Source organism: Phacochoerus africanus, chromosome 3, assembly GCF_016906955.1.
Source record: "Phacochoerus africanus isolate WHEZ1 chromosome 3, ROS_Pafr_v1, whole genome shotgun sequence".
Lineage (NCBI taxonomy): Eukaryota > Metazoa > Chordata > Mammalia > Artiodactyla > Suidae > Phacochoerus > Phacochoerus africanus.
In genome coordinates this window covers 12,089,874-12,107,753 of record NC_062546.1, presented here as the reverse complement: position 1 = coordinate 12,107,753, position 17,880 = coordinate 12,089,874, and the positions used below count along the sequence as shown (strand labels likewise).

At 48.4% G+C, this 17,880-nt stretch overlaps 1 protein-coding gene across 1 annotated transcript in view; it reads right to left on the bottom strand.

Moving 5' to 3' along the window:
* Positions 1 to 448: 448 nt before the first annotated feature.
* The window catches only part of KCNB1 (potassium voltage-gated channel subfamily B member 1), a 104,210-nt gene continuing 86,778 nt past the window's right edge, over positions 449 to 17,880 (bottom strand). Inside the window, exon 3 of the mRNA XM_047770897.1 lies at positions 449 to 3,347. Within this exon, the coding sequence (XP_047626853.1) occupies positions 1,338 to 3,347 (2,010 nt within the window). The 3' untranslated portion in view covers positions 449 to 1,337. The remainder of the gene's footprint in view (positions 3,348 to 17,880) is intronic.

Sequence of the window (17,880 nt, the reverse complement as noted above, 5' to 3'; positions counted from 1 at the left end):
TACATGTGACTTTCATAAGAGGCCCCAAGCAAGGGTCATATACCCTTCCTGATGCGGGGTGGGGTGGGGGTTAAGGGGAAGCTTCAGGGGGGCAGGGAAGGCGCCCATGGACTTTGACATGGCAGACAGCAAAACCAGCACAATATCACCCACTGTGGCCGTGGCCAGACACATGCATGGAGCAAAACCCCAACTACAGTCCCAACAAGTGGCCCACGGGAAATTGAGCTTGTTTTAAAGTGCAAGATGTTGACACTGTCCCTGGTAGAACCTATTTTTGAAAAACATAAAGTGCTTTTTATTTTAACTTTCCTTTAAACTTGGATACCACAGGAAACAAAAAAGAATTTCTATCATAGTAAATGCTTTCCCTGCCTCAGCAGGAAGTATTCAAAAGTTGGAATGGGGCATTTCGACTGGGGACCTTTTTTTTTTCCTTTTTTTTTTTCAGGTAAAAAAAATCAGATTTTATTCTGTTCTTCAGTGACATACAGTCTCTTTGAATAAGCTAATCTTTTGCATATTTGACACTTCCGTATCGTTTGAGCCTACACTAGTGATGTACAGAAAGCATTTTCCTTCTACGACCCTAAAGCAACACTCAGAGTTCATCCTGTTGGCTGAGTGCCCACCTTCTGAACCCCTCCCGGATTGCCAGGGGCAATTATAATTGAGTACAAGTGGTGCAACTCACCCTGATGATATCTCAAAATAAAATCTCAGGTACTATGGAATACTGAAGTCAATGAAGACATTTGAGTAAGGGTTTTGCGCCGGGATCGTGGCTTATGGTGCAGCTTTCCCCATGACACAGGCAATCCCCGTGGCCTTCTAACAGTGGGATCCATCCGTGAGGTGATGGACAGAGGTTCCTAGAGTTGGCCAGGCAACACCCAAAACCAAACTGGTCAACCCACTCTCTTAATACCAGCTGCTTGTTCCAGCATCCTTCTCCAGCTGGAGCCAGGAGGGATGGAGCTGTTGACCTCAGAGGCTGTGATGGAGAGCCATGAGAGAAGAATGGGGAGTAGGTGGCCTTGGTTGTGTCTAGAATGTAGTAGTGGTGGCTGTAAGTTCTGCTCGTGTCATCTTCCAAAGAGGGCAGTGGAGTTGTTACAAGGAGGTGCCATACTCTATGGCTTGGCCAACTTCATTCTGATGGATCTGTTACAGCTCTCAGGGTTTTAAAGGAGCTTTCTCTGGAGTCTCTCTTCTTTCTGGGGGCCTTGCAGAGCCTTATCTGTTTCAGAGTACATGCAGAAAAGCTCCGTTGCAGGTAAGCTGAACAGCACTCCTCTTTGGACCTTGCCACAAGTCTCTCCTCTGCGCGGGCTCGTTCAGATGCCCTGATCCCGTGTGCTTCCATGGGCTCCTCCCCCAGGCAACACACGGACGTCGGGGGAGATGTGGTTCTCAAGTTTGCACTTTTCCTGACCACTGGGAGCTTTTCCAGTCAATGCTTCTGTTGAGTAAATACAGTTCTGCCTTAAGAACTTAGGGGAGGTGGGTAAGGGGGAGCTTTCAAAGTGGTTCTTTTCTGATCTTGTCCCAATACTGAACTTGGGACTAGTGCTCCCATGGAGGCTCTTAGGAGGGCTGGAGTCCACACTGTAGAGCACTTGCCCCTCATCATCTGTGTCCGCGTCAATGTACTGGTGGATACCTGCTTCAAAGTTGAATGCTATTGCTGTGTGTTTCTCGGGCGACCGGGGGGGTGTCCTAGCACTTGCCGTGGTGTAGATAGAGGACTCTGGACTCAGCAGAGGCCTGTCCAAGAGTGTGGCACACTCCAGCCCAGCAACAGCTGCTGCAGCACCCCCCCGGTTCCTAAGAGGGTCATGGTACATCCCCAGAACAGGGACTAATGGACTGGGATCACCCTCCATGAAGTTGACTTTAAGTGCTCGAAGCTTCAAGGGGTTGGTGGTCTTCATGGAACTCTTAGGGCTCTCAATGAAGAATGTAGAGTGATGGCTGGCATCAGGAGTGGGGTTGGCCTCCACAAACCTACCACCCGTGGCACCCAGAGCTCCCCGCCAGCCTACCTCTGGGGCCATGCTGCCCCCAGATTTGCTGGGGAGTGATGCCAAAGGGCTGTGGGAGAATCTGGTGGCTTCAGGGAAGTCCGTGGCACAGCTAATGAAGCTATCAATGCTCGACATGCTTCGCATATCGATGACTCCTTCTGTACGGGTGGGCAGGGGGGCTACGGGGCTGGGGATACTCTCCATTTCAAGTTCTTCCTTTGGTTTGCTCTGTGTTGCTGACTCCTTGGTATTGAGAATGGGTTGAGATTGGGTCTTGGCCATTTTGTTGTACATGTCTTCCAACTGCTGGACGTTCAGGTGCTGAGGACTAGAAGATGACCTGGCCTTCTCAGGGGATCCCTGCTCCTTGGTTTCAAAGGACTTACTTGAGCTGGTTTCGGACAGTGTCCTCTTTGTCCATTTCCACTTGTTGGGAGACAAGTGATTATCTTGTACTTTGTCCTTCTGACCCATGTTCTCTACATTTTTCTCAACCACAATATCCATCATCTCGATGCTCCGGGGGAATGCATCCTTCATGTTCATGGACACGATGCTGCCATTCCTCTTGGCTCTCTCCAAAGCCTCTCTCCGCTTGATTGCTTTCTCCTGCCTCTTCTGCTCCTTGTAGAACTCAGAAAAGTTATTGACAATGATGGGGATGGGAAGAGCAATCACCAGGACCCCTGCGATGCAGCAGAGACCCCCCACAATTTTCCCCAGGAGAGTCTTGGGATAGATGTCTCCATACCCAACTGTTGTCATGGTAATGGTGGCCCACCAGAAAGAGGCTGGGATGCTTTTGAACTTGGTGTCATCCTCATCCTTTTCGGCAAAGAAGACAAGACTGGAAAAGATCATGATGCCCATAGCAAGGAAGAGGATGAGCAAGCCCAGCTCGTTGTAGCTCCTCCGCAGGGTGAAGCCCAAGGACTGGAGGCCAGTGGAGTGGCGCGCCAGCTTAAGGATGCGGAGAATACGCATGATGCGGAAGATCTGGACCACACGGCGGACGTTCTGGAACTGCAGCACACTCTTATTGGACTCAGTGAGGAAGATGGTAACGTAGTACGGCAAGATGGCCAACAAGTCAATGGCGTTGAGTGGGCCCTTGAAGAACTTCCACTTTTTGGGGGAGGAGAGGAAACGCAGCAGGTACTCCATGGTGAACCATGCAATGCACACAGCCTCCACGTGGGCCAGCTGGGGGTTGTCAGTGGTCTGGCCGAACTCATCGAGACTCTGCAGCTCAGGCAGCGTGTTGAGTGACAGGGCAATGGTGGAGAGGACGATGAACATGATGGAAATTATGGCGAGGATCTGTGAGGAGGAGAAGAGAGTGGGATTTAGGGTCACCCTAGTACTCTGGGACTGCAGAGGTCGCCCAGCACTCAAGAACATTTTCACATCTCCCCAATCACTTAATGATGATGTTTAAGGTAAAAAGATTATGTATTCAAATCCATTTATCATATAGAAACTGAGAGTCAAGAGAACTGACATGATTTAAAACGAATCATCAAGCCCAGGGGTCAGCAAACTTTTTCTAGAAAAGGCCACATAGTAAGTATTTTCGATTTTTGAAGCCCATGAATTTTTTGTTGCAAACACTTTACTGTTGTAGCATGAAAGCAGCCTTAGATAATACATAAACGAATGAGCATAGCTGTGTTTCAATAAACCTTTATTCACAGGAGTTCCCATCACGGCATAGCAGAAACGAATCCAACTAGGAACCATGAGGTTGTGGGTTCGATCCTTGGCCTTGCTCAGAGGTTTAAGGATCTGGCGTTCCCGTAAGCTGTGGTGTAGGTCGCAGATGCAACTCAGAAACTGTGTTGCTGTGGCTGCGGGGTAGGCTGGCAGCTGTAGCTCCAATTTGACACCTAGCCAGGAAACCTCCATATGCCACAGGTGTGGCCTGAAAAAGCCTAAAGCAAAGAAAAAACCTTTATTTATATAAACAGGCAGGGGACGGAATTTGACCCGCAAGCCATAGTGTGCTGTCTTGTGATCTAGAGCACTGGTTCATAACTATTACGGGGTGGGGTGTTGCTTCCACAACATGATATTAATGATAATAACAATAGTTACAATTTAAGGAGAGTTCACTGCATGCTAGGCACTGTGCTTGTCGCTTTTCATGCAATTCCTTCCTTCATTCTCTTTTTGGTATATATATATATATATTGATTTTTATTTTTTCCTATTATAGCTGGTTTCCTGCGTTCTGTCGATTTTCTACTGTACAGCATGGTGACCCAGTTACACATACAGGTATACGTTCTTTTTTCTCACATTATCATGCTCCCTCACAAGTGACTAGACATAGTTCCCAATTCCTTACTTCATTCTTACACCATTAAGTATTATACCTCCAAAGAAGAGATGAGGAAACTCAGGCTTCCAAAGCTAGTAAGTTGCAAACCCAGGGTTTTAACCTGGGTCCGTTGGACCCCAGTGCATGAGCTCTTAAGGCTGTGTTAGAAAGGCGATGAAAACCACAGACCTTTTTGCTAAACCCTCAAGGTTTGCAGGTGATTTCCAGGGAGACACAGACATCCTGGCCCCATGTTATGAACTCCTGACTGGACTATGAAAGTTGAAGCGAAGGATCACGGCTTAAGTAGCTCTGAGTGCCCTGAATAAAGAAGAGGGTTTGATCCTTGAAATTAATGGAACCTAGGCCAGCCTATGGCTTATATGGAAATGCAAGCAAATGTAATAAATTGCTCTGAGGGTCTTTTTGTTTGTTTTCCAAAACTACAAATCCGACCACATCACTCGCTTGCTTACTAAATTTCTCTTCGGGAAAAAAACTAAACTCCTAGACTTCTCTCTCAGCCCTTCCCCTCAAACCCACAAAAGCTGCCTTCTTCTCATAGACTTGCCTCTCCTTTTCAGCTGCCCCTGCTAAGGGGCTGGAGGTGAGGGGTCTCCATGCTTGTATCATTTGATCCTGGCTGATGCTGAGCGGCCCAGAAATGGACAAGCCCACCACAGAAAATTTGAGTTCAGGGATCCAGGGGTGAATGGGTTTATAGGATGGTGAGCCTCTGAATTAAATGGCCAAGTACAATCTTGGCTTCAAGCAGCTTCAAGATGTGCCCAAGCTTTAAGCAACTTGTCTCCCAAGTCGTAGGGGAACATAAAATTCATAAAAAAAATCAGAGAAAGCTGAACCTTTGAGCGCAGCCAGAGGTTAAAGCGAAGAGGCAGAGAGAAGGTGCTGTTGAGGACACAGGAGGTTTGAAAAAGGGTGTAGAAGGCTACGGTCAGGAGCTCAAGCTCTGGTATCAGGCTGTTTTGGGGTCAAGCCTCAGCACTTTCACTTCCTTACTGTCAGCCAGACATTTAATCTAAGCCTCAGTTTGCTTCATCTGCAAAATGGGATGCTAATAACAGTATCTATCTCAGTTGCTATAAAGCCTAAATGTGTTAACACATGCGAAGCAGTCAGGACAGCTTCCAGCAGCACCTAGTGAATGTCTAATAAATGCCAGCTACCCTCATGGGGGAAATAGCTCAGCCCACACCACCCTGTCAGCCCAGACCACCCAGCCTCCTGGCGGCCGGCTGCTCTTTGCTTATCACCCTTGCTCTGGAACTGCTTGCCGCATCCTGAAAGGAAATGCCATTCTTGCTGGGGTGAGCATGGGAGGTTTCTGTTCCCTGCGATCAATCCCCAATTGGGACACGCAGTTGCCAGGTTGCTCTGCATCTGGCTCTGAGCCCTCTCTTTGGCCTCTCCTGCCACCTTCCCAAACTTAAAAGCTTCTCCTCTACATGATATTGTTGCTCAGTCCTGCAGGTCTGTGTCCTCTCTGACCAGTGACCGCCAATCCAATCCATTTTTTAAAACCCAGTCCATTTGGCCCCTTCCTGCAGAGGTCATCTCTGGAGGGGCCAGCCACTTCATCCTCTGGGCTCCCTCGTCATTCTGCCACGCCTTGGGGGGCGGGGGGTAGGTACTTACCACACACAGCCTATTAGAGGTATGCGTGTGCCTGTGAATGTGCCCATCACTGCCCAGAATCTGTGAGCTTTAGGGGCACAGCGATGGGCTCTGAGATTCATCTCTGCACACCCAACACCTAGGGCAGCTGGCTCCCACGGTGTTTGTTGGCTGTGGCTCAAGTTCATGGAGCACAAGTGGAAGCGCCAGGACCAGAATTCAGTTTTCAATGTGGCTACTACTTATTCATCATTTTCTATGTGTGAGGCACTTTGCAAGGTGCTGGGGATACCACGGTAACAACGGAGCTCTGGTGTCTTTCTAAGCCAGCTCAGAAGATGGAAGGGAGTGTCATGCCACATGCAGTGTTTCCCTGACTTCAGTTGTTCTACCAGCTTCCTGATTTTTTTTTTAAAGCTTTTGCGTTTTAATTTCTTGATTTGTACTCATCGAGAAAGTAAAATTCTGTAATAACTTTCTAAAATGACATATCTGAAGGCGTTCCCTGGTGGCCTGGAAACTTCTGCACACTGAAGGCACAGCTAAAAAAAAAAAAAGATACCTGACAAATACAAATGTAGACCTAATTTATATATATTTATGAACCATAATCAAAAGAAAACCTCTAAACCCACCACCCAAAAAACAGAGCATGCAGCAATAACTCTGACACTTCCTGTGTGTCCTCCTTCATGCATGTGATAATCAGGTTTTACTCATTACCTTTTTTTTTTTTTTTTTCCCCCTGGTCTCTTTAGGGCTACAACCCGAGGCATATGGACGTTCCCAGGCTAGGGGTTAAATCGGAGAAGTAGTTGCCCACCTATGTCACAGCTACAGCAATGTGGGATCCAAGCTGTGTCTGTGACCTATACCACAGCTCACGGCAATGCCGGATCCTTAACCCACTGAGCAAGGCCAGGGATTGAAACTGCGTCCTCATGGATACTAGTCAGGTTCATTTCCACTGAGCCACGACGGGAACTCCCCGGGTCATCCCTTTTCTGTAATAGTTTTTAATACAAATGCATGTGCCCCTAAATTAATTATTGTTTCCCTTTGCTCAGTTTTGATGTCATATTATACATTCTGCCACTTGAACTATACTTTCCTTAAGAGTACAAAAACACTACTCACTTTATTTTAGCCTTGTCCTAAGAAATAATCTTTGTGAAACTGATTTTGCATATTAGGGATGCATGTATTAAATAGTTGTTAAAATAAATAGGTGATCATTGGAATAAAACTTCTGGAACTCCTGCATCGGGGTTAAGAGTGTGAGCCTTGGAGTTGGAATCCACCCTGGCCATTTATCAGCCCAGTGGCTCTGGGCATTGACAATTTTCTTGCCTCAGTTTCCCTTTTTGTAAAATGGGGATCTTCCAGTGGTTCTTTTTTCCCTTTTTTGGCCACACCTGTGGCAAGTGGAAGTACCCAGGCGAGGGGTCAAACTGGAGCTGCAGTCGTCGGCCTACGCCACAGCAACAGCAACACCAGATCTGAGCCACATCTGCGATGTACACCATAGCTTGTGGCAATGCCAGATCCTTAACCCACTGAGTGAGGCCAGGGATCGCCTGCATCCTCACAGAGACAATGTCATGTCCTTAACTGGCTGAGCCACAATAGGAACTTCCCAGTGGTTCTTAATTGGGGATGATTTTGAGCCCCCAGGGGATGTTTGGCAAATTCTGCAGAAATGTTTGGTTGTGATGATTTGGGGGAGGGGTGCTACTGGCAGCTAGGGATGCGTGGAGCTAGGGATGCTGTTAAATAGCCTGTAATGGGCAAGATGGTCCCGCCATCCCTACAACAGAGAATCATCAGGCCCCAAATGTTCATAGTACCAGGGCTGAGAAACCCTGGGGTGTGCCCGTACTCACCCCTCAGCAGCTGGAGCAGGCAGGAAGGGAGACCCTGCATGTGTGGTTGTGAGCACAGAGCTGCGGCCTTGGCTGCCTCCCCCAGTGGACCTGCTGCAGTCTCTGACTCCTGGCCTCAGGCTGGCTGCAGGAGGAGGAGCAGACTCCTGGGGAGTCTGTTCCTTTAAGAGCTGGGAGGTCTCATTTCCCCCAGAGGCTGGCAGGGGAAGCCCGCTCCAGTGTCTAACCCCCAGATGACTCCTGGGAAGGCCCACATAATTGATGTCTGCTGACAGATGTGGGACAGATGCACCTGGCTGTTGTACGGTCCTTAGCACAGTTACTGAAAGGTGGGCCCCCTCCTGAGAGGCACCTGAAAATATGCACACTCCTCTCCCCTCCTCTTAGCCTAAGGATGCTCAGGAAAGAAGAAAATGCAGGCAGAGGCCTCACTGCATCTTGGAGGTAGGGCCTCCGCTGCTCAGGGTTGGGTTGGGAGGGTCAGAGTGTGCCAGGCCCCCTTCCCTGGCACATGGAGGTATCAGATAGCACACGTGCTAATGCATCGTGAGGGCCTCCCTGACCCCAACCACCTAGCTCTGCCCATGACATTGTTTTCCCTTTCAGACCCACTGAAGCCCTCTGGGTCAGGGTTACTCTTCGTGGCTAGGGAGCTTTTGAAGGTGACTTAAACCCTCTGTGCTTCAGTTTCTTCCTCTGTAAGATGGGTGGGTGCACTGAAAGGCTGCAAAGAGAATTCATTGAATTCGAAAGGCCTCAGATCAATTTTTACTGCCTTTATTTTTTCACAGGCTTATACTTATTTATAAGCTGGTTGGACTTGGGTTTGAATATTAGTGTTATTTATTCGCTCCTGGCTGTGTGGCCTTGGACAAGTAACTTCCCCTCTCTGAGCCTCCATTTCTTTATCTCTAACATGGAAAGTAATTGAGCACTCACCACAAAAAAGCCACTTAATATAATTATTAATTATTGACTTATTATTTGGTGAATTTATTGCCACCTCTACCCCCAGGGACTGGACCGGTTGCTTCTGAGGTCCAGGACTATGTCTGTGGACCCCAGTACCCAGCAAAGGCAGCTGGCACCCTCTAAACAGTGTGGAAGCCAAATGAACAGTGTTGAGCTGATCTCTGAGTTGGGCCCCAGGGATGGGGAGCCAGCACTAAATCCTCCCAGCTCCAGCTCAAATCCTTGACCAGGCCTCTGCATTTCCAGCCTTCCTTTCCTGTGATCTGAGCCCAAATGGGTTTGGGCAGGACTCTAGGAACCCAGGGAACAGAGGCAGGAACCAGGACTCAGAGACTGTCCCCAAACTCTCTCCCTGCGAGGAGGTTCTGAATCCTGCTGCCCACTTGTCTGCACCAAATGTGGGAGGGGGCTTTGGTCCTCTGAGAGAAGAGAATGGCAGGTAGGGGTACCCAGGGTGGGACTCCAGGGTGCTGGAGCCACGCCCTTCTCATCCTAAAAAAAATGCTGGCTCTGGTGGTTGATCACAAGATGCCTACCTTTGGCTCCAGTAATAAACAGACTGTCTGTCATTTGCTCTGAATACTCCCCTGCTCTTCCAGGAATGTGGACAAGGCACAGACTGTCCATGCAGAAAAGGGCCCTGGCTCCTCTCTGGAAAGATGGGGAGAATCAATCAGAGAAGGGAAAAGGACTAGTCCATGGTCACACAGCCCACTGGGGTCAAGTCTGCACAGTGACACTAGACGCTCTGGTGAGCCGAAAGCTGTGCCTAGTGTCCAGATCCTGCAAAGTGCTTTCCCATCCCTCCATGTTTACAGCAGCACTATTCACAAGAGCCAAAAAGTGAAATCAATCTGAATGTCTATCAAGTGATGGATAAACAAACTGTGGTCCATCCAGACAATGGAATATTATTCAGCCATAAAAAGGAATGAAATACTGATACTTGCTGCAATGTAGATAAATTATGCTGAGTGAAAGAAGCCAGACACAAAAGGCTGCATAGTGTATGATTCCATTTATATGAAATGTCCAGATAAGGCACATCTATAGAGACAGAAAGCAGACTGGTGGTTACCAGGTGCGGTTAGGGATTAACAATTAATGGGAATGAGGTGTCTCGCTGGGGTGACGAAAATGCTCTGAAATTGATTTAGGTCAACCTGACAAATTTACTGAAAGATCAATGAATTGTTCACTGGAAATGGGTGAATTATTTGCTATGTAAGCTAAGCCTCAATAAAGTTATATAAAAAGCATTATATAGGAGTTCCTGTCGTGGCGCAGTGGTTAACGAATCTGACTAGGAACCATGAGGTTACAGGTTCAATCCCTGGCCTTGCTCAGTGGGTTAAGGATCTGGCGTTGCCGTGAGCTGTGGTGTAGGTTGCAGACGCGGCTCAGATCCTGAGTTGCTGTGGCTCCGGCATAGGCCGGTGGCTATAGCTCTGATTAGACCCCTAGCCCGGGAACCTCCATATGCCACAGGAATGGCCCTAGAAAAGACATGCACAAAAAAAAGCATTATATAAAATGCTTTCCATAGAGTATCCCATTGCTTTGAATCCTCAGGACTACATTGATGGGTCATAGGAGAGAAGCAGAAATTCAAGCAACCCACAGCCCCACCGTAAATCCTGCAATGGCTCCCCAGCTCTCAGGTAAAGTTCTGATTCCTTTGCATTTAGTCGGCATGTATTTATCGAGCACTTGCTAAGTGCTATGCTAGTCGCTGGGGATGAAACATGGATAAGAAAGATAATTTCCCCGGGCTTTGGGAGCTGGTAGGGAAAGGCAGACAAGAAACCCCATAAACCAATAAAGGAGCAAGATGCTGTCAGATGGTACCGTGTGCTACACGATATTGAGCAAAACAAACCAGGGGCATCAGTGGAGGAGCTTTGGGGGTGTTCACATGAGGTTGGTTAGTCAAGGCTGGCCTTTCACAGGAGATGCCTTGGCTCTGAGACTTGAGGGTCATTCAAAGATCTGAGCAGTCCAGGTAAAACACAGCATGTGCAAAGGCCCTGGGGTGGGAATGAGCTTGGCATATTAAGCAATGGAAACAAGCTCAGTGAGGGGGCTTCATGAACCAGGTGGAGAGTGAGAGGAAATGAGAGCAGGAGGGGAGTTCCCACCATGGCGCAGCAAAAACGAATCCGACTAGGAACCATGCGGTTGTGGGTTCAATCCCTGGCCCTGATCAGTGGGTTAAGGATCTGGATCTGGTGTTGCCATGAGCTGTGGTGTAGGTCGCAGATGTGGCTCGGATCTGGCTTTGCTGTGGCTGCGGAGAAGGCTGGTGGCTATAGCTCCAATTCATCCCCTCGCCTGGGAGCCTCCATATGTCACAGGTGTGGCCCTAAAAATAACGCAAAAAAAAAAAAAAAGGCAGGAGGTATAACAAGGACATTTGGATTTTGTATTAAACCACCTTTTGGGAGTTCCCGTCGTGGCGCAGTGGTTAACGAATCTGACAAGGAACCATGAGGTTGTGGGTTCGATCCCTGCCCTTGCTCAGTGGGTTAATGATCCAGCGTTGCCGTGAGCTGTGGTGTAGGTCGCAGACTTGGATCCCGCATTGCTGTGGCTCTGGCGTAGGCTGGCAGCTACACCTCCGATTCGACCCCTAGCCTGGGAACCTCCATATGCCATGGGAGTGGCCCAAGAAATGGCAAAAAGACAAAAAAAAAACCCACTTTTTTTTTTTTTCCTCTCTCTAGACCACGTCCTCTATTTCCCATTGCCTATTCCGTAAGGAATCCTGGCAAAACCCCTTAAATTCCCGAGCTGCACTGCCATGGTTGCTCATGCCTCCAGATCTTTGCCCAGGCTGTTCCCTTTGCCTAGAGGGCCCTCCCTCCCCCACTTCTGCCTGATTCCTATTCCCCATTCAGGCCCCAGCTCAGAGGCCACTTGCTCCATCGAGCCACCTCTGACTCCCAGCTCTAGGGTAAGACCATTCAACCTTTGTGTCATCTCACAGCCCCTGGGCTTCTCCCTTCACAACCCTGATCTTGCTGAGCTGGAATTTTCTCCTCTGTATCCTACCACAGCTGCACAGAGACCCAGCTGAGTTTGTCCTGCACTGCTGTGTCCCTGGTTCCCAAAGGACTGCCTGGCACAGAGCAGATGCCCTAAATAGTTAATAAATGAATGAACAGGCAAAAGAGGGAGATAGAGGCTCAGAGAATGAAGTGACTTCTCCAGGGCCACACAACTGGCAAGAGGCAGATCTGGGACTCCGGCTCAGGTCTGAGTGTCTCCCCAAGACGTTTTCAAGGACAGAGGAGGTGGCGGTTTCTGGACCATCAAACCTTTCGCTCCATTTATGGTGCTTCCGCTTCCCCAGCTTTAAGTGGAGATTGCAGATGGGGAGTTTTAATCAGAAGGGTCACTGGTGCAGATCCGATTAAGGGGATTGGGAGCAGGCGGATGGTTTTGACTCCCTTCTCTACAGGTAGGGGCCTCAGGTGGGGGGATGGTGAGAAATTGGAGTTAGGAGGCTGCAGGGGGCACTCATGGGCACAAAAGGACAGGAATCCAGAGATCCTGTGCTTGGAAAACAGGAAGGAGGTCTTGGGGGGAGCCAGGCAACAGAGGCCTTCGCCATGAGAAGGCAACAAAGTCATAAAGCTGGCAACAGAGTGCAGTGGCCTTGCTGGGGGTGTCCCAGGCATTATAAACCACAGGCAGTGGGGCTGAGAAATTTATTTTTACTTATTTGCCCAAGATTCAAAATTGGGAGATTTCACCTAAAAATCTAGATTTTCAGACTCCCTTGGAGCATCAGATGCTGTGTCTAATTCAACTTGCATTCCCGATGGCAACCACTTGCTGGCGCTAAGGAGCAGTGGCCCCTTTAGACACGACATGGCTCCCCAGTGTCCACAGGCCGCTTCACTGCTTTCAGTATCTGTCAGGTCTCTGTGGGAGTCAGGTTTGCATCCTGGACCCAGTGATAGGATATTGAAGACAGTAACACTTCCTGAGCTGCTACTATGTATGAAGAACTTTCTAGACAAGATCTGCATTTAATTGCACAAGCCAGGAACTTATGGGTCACACCTGCCATATCCAACCCCATCCTTTGCCTTCATACTCAGACTGTCACCAAATGTCCATTTTGGCTCACAAACATCTTTGGATATGTTCCCTTCTCCCCATCTGCTAAGCCACCACCCTGTCCCAAGCCACCGTCACCTCCCATTGGACCACTGCAAACAGGTCTTTCTGGTTTCTGGTTTCTTCAAAGAGCTTCTGGCCCATTATGGCAAAGACCACTAGATGTCCCCAATATCTAGTCTTCCCTTCTTCCATTGTGATAGAGTTTCAGCGGGACAAACGACCACCCAGAATAAAGACTACATTTCCCAGCTTCCCTTGTAGTTAATATGGCCGTGTGACTAAGCCTGGGCAATGGAATGCGAGCAAAAATGATGCCTGCCCTCTCTCCTTTTCCTCAGATGTGATGGGCAGAGCTGGAGCAAATATCTCAGATCTGAGACAGAAACTAATCCCAGCCCTAGACTGACCCTTCACTGAAAAAGTCTGCCAACTCCTGTCTACCTCATAACATCTCTCCGATTTAAGCCCTGTATTTTGGGGTCTCATGGTTATAGTCACCAAGGCTTCCCCTGCCTGAGCCTCCAGCCTTGTCTTTTTCCATGTTCCCCTCTGCTTTCTCATCTCAAGGACGCTAGCCTTCCTTTGGTCCCTCATACTCTCCATCATCCTTCTTGCCACAGGGACTTTGCCCATGATGCTCCTTCTGCCTGGAATGCTTTTCCCTCCACTCCACCCAATTAACACCTGCTCATCCTCCTTACCTCAGCTCGGGCATCACCTCCTCAGGGAGGCCATCCCTGGCCAGGTCAAATCCCTAATCTCGGGCTCCAACAGTACCATGTCCTACTTATACTGATGTCCAGATTTCAATTTCACCATAATGTCCACTTCTGCGGAATGTAAACAACTGGAAGACAGGGGTTGTGTCTCATTTTTCTCAAACTTGAATCCTCAGAGCACGCAGTAGGTGCTCAATGCATATTTATGGAACAAAGAATAACATTTCATCCTGAAAACAACTTGCAGGTTGTGCTGTGTCCCTTCCCCCCATTGCATAACTGGGGAAACGGGCTTAGAAAGATACTTTCCAAAGCAACAATTAAGGAAGTGGCAGAAGCAGAGTTTAAACCCACATCTACTAGACTCTGAGCCCCCCCCCCAACATTTTTTAAAAAACACGGAGGACCTTTATCCTAGCACTCTGGGATCCGAGTTACAGATTTTAATGTATACGCTCACTCGACCCATCTCCCCTACATGATCTGACTCTTCCCAATAAGCTCTGGGTGGGGTACCCTCTTCCAAACAGGTCGACTAAGCTTTGCCAAAGCAGGAATCTTGGAATCCTGTCCATCTGAGGACGGTGTCTCTCATGGGAGTGGGGACTTGACTCCCCTGCAGAGGAAGGAGGCGATGGGGAGAAAAGTGGGGCAATGTCCTTCCCGCCTGAGTGGCTGCCAATTCCTGATATTTGCTGAGGGCATGAGGAGCTGAGGAAGGGACTGTCAGTCTTAACCATGATAAACGGCATCAGTCCGTCCTGGCTGCAGAGAGCAGCGTATTGAATAAAAAACAAGAAGCATGGGAGACGTGAGGCAAGGACAGTGGCCACAGGTTCTGCTGAGCCGCAAACCTGTCCCCTTGTCCCTTGAGTGGGGCAGGATGAGGAGTGGGAAGGGAGAGACTTCTGAGAGCTTGGCCGAGGTGGTTGGCGTTGCTAAAAGATGCTAAATGTGTTAGTCTGGAGGCCAGGATTGGGTACCACCCTGGCTAATGTCAGAATGATGGGCCTGTGAGTGGTCATTCTTGGTAATAGCCAGATTTGCCAGTTAATGCCCAATATACATTCAGAAAGGGGCATTTGGGTGGCTTGACAATAGCTCTCTTTCTTTTCTTTTCTCTTTCTTTTTATTTTCAGGGCTGAACCCGAGGCATATGGAAGTTCCCAGGCTAGGGGTCAAACTGGAGCTGTATCTGCCAGCCTTCACTATGGCCAAAGCAATGCCAGATCCAAGCTGCGTCTTCGATCTATACCACAGCTCACAGCAACACTGGATCCTTAACTCACTGAGTGAAGCCAGGGATCGAACTTGCATCCTCATGGATAGTAGTCAGGCTCATTTCCACTGAGCCACGGTGGGAACTCCAACAATAGTTCATTTTCATGTAGCATTTTAGTCTCACTAGAGAGTTATATTGAAGTAAAATGGATGTGTGGATAGTCAAGAGACCTACTTTCTAATTCTGGCTGGGCATTCTTAGGCAAGTGTCTTCACCTCTCTGATCTTTTTCATGCACTATCCACTGAAGGTCTGTTGCTGCAGGAATGGAGGTCTCATGTTGAGAGGATGGAGCTACTGGATTTTAAAGTCACCAATTAGAAGAGAGCTGTGCTGGGCTGTTACTGGACCCTCAGTGGAAATCACACAGGGCAGAAATAAACTTTTGACATAGAAAGCCATGAGATTGTGTGTTAGTATATCACTTCAGAATAATCTAGGGTATTCTAATTCATCTGGTTGAGTTGGGTTCTAGCCTCTGGTTTTAGCCAAACTGGTCCTGGACGACAAAGATAAATGGCTTACAAAGATCCTTGCAAAGAACTATGGCTTGGAGAGAGTACTAATAATGGAAGCCCAGGGGAACATCAAGATAATAGCTAAACAGATATTTCTCCTCCTGGTATGAGTCCTTCGAAAGCAACAACATGAGGTTAAAAGCAATGATCTCATCGGATCATCATTATTAGGGAGACTCAGTCATACGGAATTTCATCTGCTCTCTTTTACATTGAACCCTGGCTTCATTCATTCATCACATACAGGAAGAAAGCAGGATAAGCTAATTAAAAAAATGAATGAATTAACTAGGTCCAGTGGGATGGAGGCACTAGAATGTACTGGTTAAGAATCTAGACCTTCATGTTTTGGAGTTCCTGCTATGGCATAATAGGATCAGTGGCAGTCTCTGCAGCACTAGGATGCAGCAGGTTCAATCCCCGGCCCAGCACAGTGGGTTAAAGGATCTGGCATTGCCACAGCTGCAGCATAGGTTGCAACTGTGGTTTGGATCTGATCCCTGGCCAAAGAACTACATATGCTGCGAGGTGGCCCAAAAAAGGGGGAAAAAAAAGAATCTAGACCTGCATTTAATTTAATACCAGCTTCTTCTTCCTTTTTTTTTGGGGGGGGGGGGGTCCTGTAGCATGTAGAAGTTCCTAGGCCAGCAATCAAAGCCATGGCACAGCTGTGACCCAAGCCACTACAGTGACGACGCCAGATCCTTAACCAACTGTGCCACAAGGGAGCTCCAATCGCAGTTTGATTTCCAGCTGTGAGATCTTGAACATGTTACAGAATCTCTCTGAGCCTCAATTTCCCCATCTCTGTAACAGGAATAACCACAGTTCCTACTTCACCAAGGAGTCATTGAGACAGTGGCTGGCACACAGTAAGGGCCCAGTGAACTTTAGCTGCTCATTAAAAAATAAATAAGTAAACTGGGAAAGACTTTAGCTCAATAGAAGACTGTTCTAAGGTGGGAGCTGTTACAATTAGCTATTATTATTCATTGGAGGGAGGCCAAAGGGTATGTATTCCTGACACAGCTGTGTAAATTTACACAAGGAACTTCACCCCTCTGAGCCTCAGTTTCCTCATCTGTAAAAAGAGGACAATTATACCTCCATGGTCATGCTTTTATTAAGATTGATCTCATTCATTCATTCATTCTTTCATTCAATGATGCCAGGTATCACTTTAGGCTCCAGGGATAAAGCAGTGAACAAATCAGGCAAAAATCCCAGCTTGTGTAGAGCTGACTGTTTTGAGGAGGGAAGGATACACAATGAACAGTAACAAGGCAATGAGATAATCTGGAGTGGTGATAACTGCTAGGAAAAAATGAAGGCGGTCCCTGGGAAAGAGCATGACCGTGAGATGGGTCTACTTTAGCTTAGGTAGTCAGGGAGGACCTCTCTGGAGAGGAGACACTGGGGCTGAGAACTGAATGACAAGAAGCAGTTGCCATGTGACCATCAGTGGGAAAAGCATTCCAGGCAGAGGGAGCAGCAGGTGCAAAGGCCCTGAGGTCAGAACAGGTTGGGCCAGTGTGGTTGAAGTAGGGTGAGTGAAAGGGAGAGGAAGAGGAGATGAGGTGAGAGAGGTAGTGGGGGCAGATGTTAGAGGGGATCCAGGGTACACCTGTGAAGTGTAGAACACACTAGGCTTAGTATCAGTATTGTCAGCATAATACTCTGACTCCCTTCTTCATGCCCCACGGAGGACCCGCTTTGGAAGATAAAGACGATCATTCCTTTGTCCTGGGCGAGTGCCTCGGATATTCAGCCAAGAATCCTATCAGGTTGATTTGGCCAGAATCCCCTTTCACCTTGATGTTCCCTCTCAGTAATTTTCCAGTCACTGACCCCCGCCCTGCCTGCTGGCTGTACCCAGAGTGAGCCCAGTCTCCCTCCTACTGTGAAATCCCATCACAGTTGTCCCTGTGTCCCCATGGTCCTGGCCATCTTAACAAGGGCCACTGATTTTTTAATTTTTCTTTTTTTTGCCATTTCTTGGGCCACTCCTGAGGCATATGGAGGTTCCCAGGCTAGGGGTCCAATCAGAGCTGTAGCCACCGGCCTATGCCAGAGCCACAGCAACACGGGATCGGAGCCACATCTGCAACCTACACCACAGCTCACGGCAACGCCAGATCCTCAACCCACTGAGCAAGGCCAGAGACTGAACCCGCAACTCCATGGTTCCTAGTTGGATTTGTCAACCGCTGAGCCACGACGGGAACTCCCTGACTTTTTTCTTAAATACCTTCCCTCTCCGGACGGCAGTAGCCTCTCGTTTTCCTGTTATAAAAGGGAGTCAGCACAGCCTTTGGCACCTTCGCATTTGCTGCTCTGAGGCCCCTTCCCCGCTGCCCCCTTCTCTCGCACAGGCTGCTTTCTGACTTCTTTCAGGAC